At 38.3% G+C, this 10,000-nt stretch overlaps 3 protein-coding genes across 5 annotated transcripts in view; 1 reads left to right on the plus strand and 2 right to left on the minus strand.

The window, feature by feature from the left end:
* The window catches only part of LOC138011364 (solute carrier family 41 member 1-like), a 330,107-nt gene that overhangs the window by 168,454 nt on the left and 151,653 nt on the right, over positions 1 to 10,000 (minus strand). The window lies entirely within an intron of this gene.
* Positions 1,033 to 8,730, minus strand: LOC138011358 (lamina-associated polypeptide 2-like). The gene is made up of 4 exons (XM_068858326.1): positions 8,432 to 8,730; positions 5,228 to 5,399; positions 2,783 to 2,998; positions 1,033 to 2,028 (listed from the first exon to the last, which is right to left on the minus strand). Exons 1-4 carry the CDS (start codon positions 8,642 to 8,644, stop codon positions 1,679 to 1,681), a joined length of 951 nt encoding a protein of 316 aa, XP_068714427.1. The 5' UTR covers positions 8,645 to 8,730; the 3' UTR covers positions 1,033 to 1,678.
* The window catches only part of LOC138011357 (dnaJ homolog subfamily C member 2-like), an 18,988-nt gene continuing 17,721 nt past the window's right edge, over positions 8,734 to 10,000 (plus strand). For all 3 annotated transcript variants that reach the window (XM_068858324.1, XM_068858325.1, XM_068858323.1), the window contains exons 1-2: positions 8,734 to 8,886; positions 9,706 to 9,893. In XM_068858324.1, coding sequence (XP_068714425.1) covers positions 8,829 to 8,886; positions 9,706 to 9,893 — 246 coding nt within the window. In that variant the 5' untranslated portion in view covers positions 8,734 to 8,828. The remainder of the gene's footprint in view (positions 8,887 to 9,705; positions 9,894 to 10,000) is intronic.

The raw sequence follows: 10,000 nt of genomic DNA on the forward strand, positions 1-10,000 counted from the left end.
AGAATTTTCGGTCCTATGCATCTGTTACAAAGTAGTATATTTTTTAGGTCACCCATCCAGACACTAACCCTGCCGGACAGGGCTTAATTTCAGTGAACTTGTGAATTACAAAGCCGTCAAACGCTCAGTGTGGTCAAAAGAAGTTGTGAGTTAACTTGAAAATGATCAACAAGTCAGCCTAGAAGTCAATGTTTCTCGATTCCCTTTTGTTTTCTTCATTGAATCTTTCTGGGTTTAGTAATTTGCTAGTAACCACGTGTCTTCTCAGGGGGCAATAAAGCTACGACTTCTACCATGGCACTACAATGATATACAATACCAAAACAATATCGTGTACTATGAGAGCTGCATATTACGCAAAGACAACTTGAATCTCCTGGAAGACAAAACGCAGCTCAGTTTACAATAAGGAATGAAGAGCAATGTTACTGCATTACCACACGTACCCAATGCGTGCCTATTTTTCCTAAAGAGTACAGGAATTTTTTCTTTCTGACAAATGATGAATAGGCTGGTAGCCACCAGGTTTTTAACCTCAGAAAAAGATCTGTTTCGTTGTATGAACATGTGAGCCAAAGGGCCTCTTCTGGCACGACTTCTGGGTGACCCTTTAAATGGTCTTAATGAACCCAGACTTGAAAAAATTGACTGGAACGCAGCAGTTCACTACCACCAAACTCAGTCCCTTCTGTTTTTGAGAAACAAGTACCACAGGCAACCCAGTGTACGCTAATGGAGCGTCTAGTTAGAAACATCGTGTGCAACGATTCGATTTGGAAAGATAGAGCGTGCTGAACCGAATTTGCTTTCAAAAAGAGAGGTATTCAAATGAGTACCAAAGTTATTGATTCGGCCAATCCCAACGGACGTTAAATATCAAATTAGCCAATCATAACGCAAAGCTAAGACATGCTGCCGGCGCTATAGGCGCGGGAAAAAGCGAGGAGCAAGTTACAATACTATTGGCAGGAAACTCTTGGACCAATCACCGATTGTAGCAATGCAATCGCACAATGACTTTTGACACTTAACTTAAGATTAAAAGGTTTGAAACCTTAAAACTTTATAAAACAATCTACCTTGAGATAAAATTTATAATTTAAGCAGTGAAGGTTAAATTTTCAAGTTTCAAGACAGTGTGCACACCAGCCATTTGCAGTGAAAATTCAAACTCAGAAAAAACAAAAAACTCACATGGAATTTCTCACAATTATTTCTTACAAATGCAAATTAAATTAGTATTGGGAAGATATCCGGTTCCACACAATCTTATGGTTATTAAAATGTGACCATAACTAAGACAAAAAACCCTTTGTTTCTGTAGCCAATAAGGCTCTGGTTGGTATATTTACATTATTTCACCAACCATAATATTATCTTCTCTGTTGCACAGCTAAAGGCAACCCTGAGTTATTGATGACAACACAAACAAATTTGTCTTGATTGTTAATACGTCTCTACGAGCTTAAGAGCTTTAGGATTTTAGACTTCTCTTTTCAATAATTTGAGCTTCATATCACTACAAACTATGCAGAATCATGAAAATCACTGACTGTACAAATGCACTGTACCTGGTTGTCACAAGAGACAAGTCAGCACTTGACTGGGGAGAAAGATCTATTATACTACAAGGTCTTCCTACTTTTGCAACACTCCATAATCTATTTCTCGCATTAGCTCAATTATTACTGCTTGTTATAGCATTTTGAGGAGTTCCCTCCATGAGAAGATAAACTAAAAATATCATAAAACCTAAGAAAAGGAAAATAGCCAGAACAAATTGAATGTGAGCAGCAACCATACTCGACTCTTCTTTTGTGGGTTGGGGAGGCTTTTTAACAGCAACCTTTTCTGCAGAATCCATTTGGTCAAGGCCGTTTGTCGTTTCATGCTTGTTTTCATTAAGCACTTGATTGGTATCTTGCTGTTTGACAGTGTTTATTGTCACTCTTTTTCTGGGCGTTGACTTTGCAGGTGTAGATTTGTAAGATGGAGGAGGAATCTTGAGGGGTGTAGTATCCTCAAGGTCTGCAAAAAACGTTTTTACAAATGACTGCAAAATTGTTGCACGCTCATTGGTTAATTTTTATTGTCAATGAGTGGACAGACACATAAGCTAGCTACTTTGACAATGTTATGACGAAATTTATGATCAATAACAGGACAGACGCATGAAAAACTGACATCAATTTGTTAATTTGACAGTAAAAAGAAAAGGGGTAGAGATTGTACCTTGGATAGAGAATTCACATTCTGCCAGGGAGGACCCAGTCTCAATTCTTGAGGTGATAGTGACTAGTGGACCAAATTTGCTTTAGTTCTTGACCTCCCCCCTTAGGATTTCCCCTGGCTCTCTGGCCTTCCACCCTTAAAAACTACTGGTAACACAAAGTTGATAACAGCTGAATCTGGTATTTCCTTTTGCTTTTATTAAATAATGACTCCTGAACTGTGCTTTGTCATCAATGTGTTGAATAATTATAAAACCATAATTATCCTCCTCAATCTTGCGGAATAACGCCTGATTTTAGCCCACTCGGCCTACGGCCTCGTCGGCTACGTATTAGGTGGATATTTACTTCGCCGCTTCGTGGCTCAGTAAGTATCCACCACTAGCCACCTCCACTTCGGTAAATAGTTGTTAATTATTAACAGGGTTGTGTGTGCTATTGCATGGGTCTGTTCAAGTTGTAATATTAGTAAAATTGATTTGACTTACATGTAAGGCCTCTTTCCCAAGAGTTCATTACATTCTAGTGAACTCGTAAGCTATAACATTTACCTTTCTGGTAATAGCGACCGCTGCGTCGCAGTCCTTCAACTGCAGGTGTTTCGATCTCCTCTGCAGATGCATTGTTGGTGTCACTACCATCGGAGTAATCTTCATATTCCCTTCTCATTGGTGTTGGTGGCAGCGACACTTTCTTCTGCTTCGGCGAGAGTTTGCTGCTTGGTGCTGGAGCAGGACGCGCTTGCAGTTCCTCAGCCAGCAACTCAGCTGTAGTTGACAAATGAGAAGCAAAAAATTCAGGTTTAACCCATTGACGAGTAAAATACTAAGTCTGGCCGGTTTAGGCCAGTTTGGACATCAAAGGGGTAACTCATTAACACCTGAAATCCCCCCTCCTTCATTGACAAGTAAAATTGTCTGGCGTTAGAGTAAATCCCTCTTACTAACCAAGTTTGAGTAATGTAAGATACGGACCAAGTTTTTTCCTGTTGATTTATAGCCCCTGTGAGAAGTGCACGGGCCATAAATCAACGGGAAAAAAAAAGGATCCATAACTTACCATACAGAGCGAGAAAATGAGGTTAGTAAGATATTTATTATAGATTCTGAGGTTAATCCGGCATGCGGGCAAAGAAACTCATTGAAGTCAAGCGAAAGGTTCAACTGCTACAAAGATTGCCGTGTCAAAATCCGGAAAGCTAAATCTTCTTGGCTGTTTGAAATAGTTGCTCCCAAGATTCAAACAGTATTTACAGTTACAAGTTTATGTAGCAGAAACTATGGGCAGCCATCACCGCCAAAAATAAAAGCCTTGTAAACCGTTAAGACTAAACCGGATTAGTCTAACTGTCTTTTGTAGAACGGCTGCCCATAAGAAACGACATGAAAAACTTGCGTAATGTACTGTAGAATATGGCAATGCACATACTATCTGAGAGATATAATGAACTCTGTAAGTCTCACTCCTAGGTCAATGGGTTATTAAAAGAGGACAGTTATTGAGTGGAGGTAGTCAGAGATTATTATACAATGCCAAGGCCAATTTATTCAATACAACCAAATTATTTGGCAAATTATTGCTTTAGTGTGCACAAGAAGACTGCCACATCAGCAAACAAAAATAATGTTCTTCCATTCCTAAATTTGTTCATGCGGAAAATGCATGAAAAAAATGTGTATTTTTTTTCAATGCTTTGGATTGGTCAGTGTTTCCTTGCTTTCATTCAAATCTCCACTTTCATCTAATTTTCAGCATACACACAAGGGAGCCTCTATGTTCTCCTTGTGTGTGTGTGTGTTCTGCACTTTTTAAAATTCTTTTACACCAGTCTGGATGTTACTAACAATATTGCAAGTTGGATTCCACCCCTGTGTATCCAACAGTACATGTGCAGGTATTTGTGGCACGGCACAACAATCTGATGTCATGGTCAAGGCCTGAAGAGCATCCCTTTATCTCATTGATGTTTACCTCTTCAAAAAACAAATTTTATGATTATGTTATTAATCGAGCATTCCAGAAAGTTCTTCAATGGAAAGAGTGCAACAACATGTATCATTCTGAACAGTTCACTTTGGGGATAGAGACAGTTGCAGTGCATCTCTGTATATTTTCCCATATCTATTCAGGCTTATTTTTTCAACTGGCCACTTGTATTCTGACTCACAGTTGAACTAGATACTAATGCGGGAGATATATTTCGCCTCAACAACACCCCCTTCCCCCACTTCCCCCAGTGCGGCCCAGTGGTTAGGGCGCTTGCCTTGAGATCCGGAGATCCCGGGTTCAAGACCTGCTCTGACCACTCGCTGAATTTGTTCCTGGTAGTCCCTGGTGCAACTTCCCAGCTGCACTTGTAAATAGCCAACTGGTTTGCCTCCGGCCAGTTGGGATTCTTAACAGTTGTTGTTGTTGTGTTCTGTTGTTTCGTTGATTGTTTCATTGGCCCTGAAAAGCCCCTATGGGGAGCGGTCAATTAAGTATGTAATGTAATGTAATGTAATTCCATGCTTGTTCCAGTAGCTGCTTGCTACTGTGTCAGGTGGTTCCTATTTATCAAGTTGCTTTTAGAGCTTGAATTGTGAATTATAGATCTATTGTTTTTTTTTTGTATAATAAGCTCAATAATGCACCCATTTTGATTGGTTCTCACCTATGATCTATTAGAGACAGACACATAGCTGACCTCATCATCAAAAACTTTGTAAGTCTTTATTAAAGAAAACAAAATAGATTCCATTTTGCCATGCATCTGTCCAGAAACAGATCACAGAAAACATCAAAATGTGGTAAGATAAGCGACACTTAAGGCAGCCACTTTTTTGTTCTTTCTACATTTTGATGTCATCTGTGATCTACTGAACAGACCCAGGGTAACATGGAATCTATTTCTTAAATATACTTAATTTGCTTCTTATCCTTAGCTTACAGTGTATGTCAAATATATGATGAATGACAAAGATGTATGATTTCTTGATATATCCAAACAGACTTACCAAGCTTCTTTTGATACAGTGGCCTTGTTGTGCCTGTGATTGGACCCACTGTGGCACCAAAGGATTTAAGCTGTCTCGCCAGATCGCCATCGGACAAAGCAGCCACATCAAATGGAAGGCCACTTTTCACTCTTTTATTGATAACTATCTTCTGTGGCTTTTGATGAAGCTTCTATTGCAACAAAAAGTAATCAGCTTTTTCTATTTAAAAAAGAAATGCAGTGTGAAAGGACGAGAGAGGATCCTCACATTCCTCAAGCCTTAGCTATGTGACCCAGGGAGTGCTTCCCTCTTTCTTACACATAGTTTCCCTAGAAACTCCTGACAACTGAGAAACAATCCCTTACACTGAATGGAAATTGTTTCCACTCCATAACACCATGATGCAATACCAGAAATCACATGAAGGGTGGGTCAGTGAGGAACTTAACCACTTTCCAATGGAAAAGCAAAATAATTACTTGCTCAGCGTGGTTCAGCGGCAGTGTTCGACACTTACTTTCTTACTAATTTGCCCTTTGGGAAACCAGTTTTGTTTTTTCGCTTGCCCACCTTCTAAAACCCTGTTGCACCTTAAAACTCAAAAGAGGTTTGTAAAAAGTCAATTTTTGTGTAAAATGTGTCCATGAGTGTTCTAGTAGCCTTCACAGTTTTGCTTTGACATGCAGAAGCATAAGGGACTTTCCTTTTACAATGTAAGACATCAAGGGAGATTCCTTGAGTATCTCTCTGAGATTAAGCAAGTTTTGAATTAAATGCCATTTGTCCAATAGTATGTTATTTAAGCCTTTCAAAGCTGGTTGAAATTGCGTGACAAAAGGTAGAATTTTCTTGTGCGTTATTTGGCCGTGTGAAACCTGGGTTCCATTGTGACAAACCTTCTTTTCGCGTGGAGAAAGATGGCGGCTGCGAACATATTCCTCCTTCCAATCTGTTTTGAGGTTTTTACCAATATATTTTTAACAGAAAAATAAATGACAGCAAAGAGATGTAAGGTTGTTTATTTTCTTATTGTGTTTGTTCGTTCCGCAAAATATTAGTCGAACAAAAATTCTGATTGCCTGATCAGGCATTAGTCTTAGAGTTGTTTTACTTGCCCATGGATATATCAGGCAAGCGTTAGTGTCAAACACTGGTTGGCGAGTCCAATTGTCCAGTGATAGAGTAAAACCTACGAGTGTCACTCTTAGCAGGGAAAGGATTGTGAGCCCTTCGGCTCTTTAGGGTTTGCTTACAGTTACTCAGTGCTTTCAGTACGTTTTAAAGTAGGCGGCTGGGAAAGTAAAGTAGATGGCTGTGGAAGCAAGCGCCAAAGGCCTGAGCCTCTAGGGGGGCCTGGGAGCATGCTTCCCCAGAAAATTTTTAAATCTACAAGCTTGGAATTGCCATTTCCAGCATTTTCCAACATGTATTTCCCTCTTAAAGGGAACGAAAGTTAGGCATTAAAACACTAAAATTATAGTCATTTATAACAGAAAATTAATGGTTGGCTAGTAAGGCAAGTAAAGCAATTTTATTTTCATGCTAGAGAATGGTGGAAAAACGCCTGGGCCTGGTTGTTCAAAAGCCGATTAACTTAATCCAGGATTAGCGTAAACCTTTGTTTCACGTTTTCAACTGTTTGGTGAAAGTTTCTTTTGCTTATTTTTGCTTTTCAAGGGTGACTTCTTCTAATGTAAAGTTTTGCCGAATATCAGCGCTGAAGAGCATTTGAGAGACGAGAAATAAACTCTTTGGTTAATTTTTAATCTGGGATTAGTGTTAATCAGCTTTTGAGCAACCGGCCCTGCACAGTAAAACTTTCAAATGGTTGTGCAAAATAGGAGCAAAGTACCCGGCGGTCTATCACTAGTAGCTGCCTTCTATTGAAACCTCTGCTTACTGGCAGTAAAATCATCTAGTGTTGGACTAAGTAATATTGAAGTATGTATGTTGTGTGGGCTGCAATGAACCACAAAGGTGTGTGTTTCTTTAATATCCATTACCAAATTGCCCATAAGTTGACTTTCATGCACTTATCAACACATTTCCACATGGATACAAAACTCGTCTCATATCATTTTAATGCATGACAATCACAAAAACTTCAAGGAATTTAAGCCTCACTTGTAAGCTAGCTGTGGATTCACATATTTATTGAATTTTCGCCAACATCTTAGATGCGCAATTTCTTAAAGGCTATGTACAATTTATTCTTTTCGTCAAGTCTCATTCATTGACAAAAGTTATGCAAAACTTGCATTCCCAGACATTTTCTTGAGAATTTTATTTACCATAATTTGTCTTCCTGTAATCAAAATGTATCTTTAAAGCTAAATGTGTAATACCAAGTATTTTATATATATCTTGATCTGCACAAGACTAAAGTGGTCTTTAATATATCAGCTGGGATATTCTTAAAAAGTTACTTCTTATTCTCTTTAAATGAAAAATACGAATTTTCAACGGGTTTAGGAATAAGCTATATTCATTTTGTCTCATCTATTTTGTGTAATTTATTGTCAAATTTCAGATCGCTCTGCAAATAATAACATTAGATGAAACAGAATTGTACCATAATGAGTTTAACATAACCAGTTTCATCCTTCAAGAAAAAGTTACACAGCAAGAAAGACACTTCACAGAATTTGTGCACACGAAGTCTAAATAACGGATCGACTCTTCAGCCATGATTACTTTAAACTGATGTGTCAAGGAATCAAAGCAAATCACCCTGCACATCATCGCCTTACCTGATCTGCTGGAGACGGCATTTTTAAAATGACAAGTGCCTAAGCCTGCAGTAAATAATAAACAGGCTATGTTTCCTTCTAAACAGTGGAAACGCTAACAGCAGCCATTGAAATGGGAAGACTGAAGAATAGCAGAAAACGACAAGATCGAGGAATCCCCAAATTAAATGTAAGATAATACTATCATCAAAACATTTTTGCACGTCTTAAAAATATTTTTTTGGGGGAATGTTTCCAAATTGATGTTAATTCGAAACAACAAAGGATGCACCTGCTGCAATCGCTGAAAACAACAAATCACAGCAAGTTTTGAAGCTTTTTGAATGTGCTAAACTCAACCGCCAAACCCGCAAACGCCAACTAAATTACCAGTTCTAGAAATCAAAATAATACAATTCAAAACGTTGAAATATTAAATATAGCATCAGAATTAATTAACATTGGGGGAATGGGGAGATCTAAGCATAGATACCTCGTTGGATCCCATCGGAGATGACTGCAAAACTTCTTCCGATTCGTCCGAAGAAAATTCTTCCTCATTTTGAGAAGTCAACTTTTGCAAATAGAGGTCAACATAAAAAGCTTTTCGCTGCTCGGTTTTCGGCAGTGGTATGCCATTGGCTTTAAGAGCAGTCTTTAGCTTTTCCTTTGTCAGTAAATGTGGAGTGTTTGAGAATGATGACATTCCGAAAAAATGCCGTTAAATTTCAATAAAATGTTTCAGAAGGAAACTTTGCAAAGTCGCGCCATCCGACATGATGGAATGCGCATACGTAGTACTCTAAACCGCTGGAGTACATATCCACGTGCTCGCACAAGATGGCGGACTAATCTGCGGAAATTTTATCAAGGTTTTATATTGCTCAGATATGGCTCTTCCTCCGGCAAAGGAAGGCGATAAAACGTTGGTAGTTTCTCGTTTATCAGGTGAGAAGTTTCACTTATTCCTGCTTTTGAATAATACGAAGGTATGCCCATGAACTTTGTACGGATGTGAGTAGGAAATAGCTGAAACGAAAAGCTCATTATTTAAAATAGTTCTGAACGACAACATGGTTTCATTTTAGCATAAACTATCTATAGACAAGCCATGTAACATTTAGTGGACTTATTCTCTTAATTTTTCCCCTTAATTGTGTCTGAATGTTCGTGTATACAATATATGCAGCGAGTTTAAATTACTTTGTAAATTATGCGCATTTAACTTTTTTAGTAAATTCTAGGTGTGCATACTTTGATATAAACCTATAGCCAGTAAGCTAGAAAGTATTAACAATGCTATCTTTGCTGGAAGCACACATATATTAATTAATTTTAATAATCTATAATGTTTTCATTGATTGATTGAGTCATCCATTGATTGGCTGATTCAGTAATTTTACGAATATTAATTAGGTAGTGATGATTTAATCTCTAAGACAATCCATGCCACTGGGACAGTTGACTAATTTACAAGGCGATACTGTAGAGCATGCCTATGGTCTTCTAACTGTGAAGTCCTCCTGGTTCCAAATTTTTGAGCATGGCAAGACATCATGATCCACTTAAATCAGTTCTCACTCACTCCCTAATTCCTACCTACCTACCTATCTGTCTGTCTGTCTGTCTACATTCAATGGAATGAAAATAACTTTCATGAACAATATTAACTTATTGTGACATTTTATAAAGGAAAGTGCTTTCTTTGATTTATGACCCAGCCTTTGTATTCATTTTAAAGCATATATATGTTTTTTTATATCACAGCACCATCTTCTCTGCAAATTGAGCCTGTTGGTCGGTGGTTTGAAGCAAACCTACGACGAAGGCAGCAGGGATTTTTCTCTCATCACTCTAGTTCAAGTTCAAATTCCAGTGCTGCCTCCGAAGGAAGTTTTTCTTCTGATGAAGAAGATGAAGACTATCTTGTAACCCTGGACCCTTCTGAGTGGAAGGTTTGTGTTATTGATTTTAATCTTGGTAAAGCAGCCTGTTATTTAAATTTAAGCCTTAATTAATGTAATGTTTGACTGGCATTCCTTGCGCTGGGACTATACGGCGT

This window comes from Montipora foliosa, chromosome 7 (genome assembly GCF_036669935.1).
Source record: "Montipora foliosa isolate CH-2021 chromosome 7, ASM3666993v2, whole genome shotgun sequence".
Lineage (NCBI taxonomy): Eukaryota > Metazoa > Cnidaria > Anthozoa > Scleractinia > Acroporidae > Montipora > Montipora foliosa.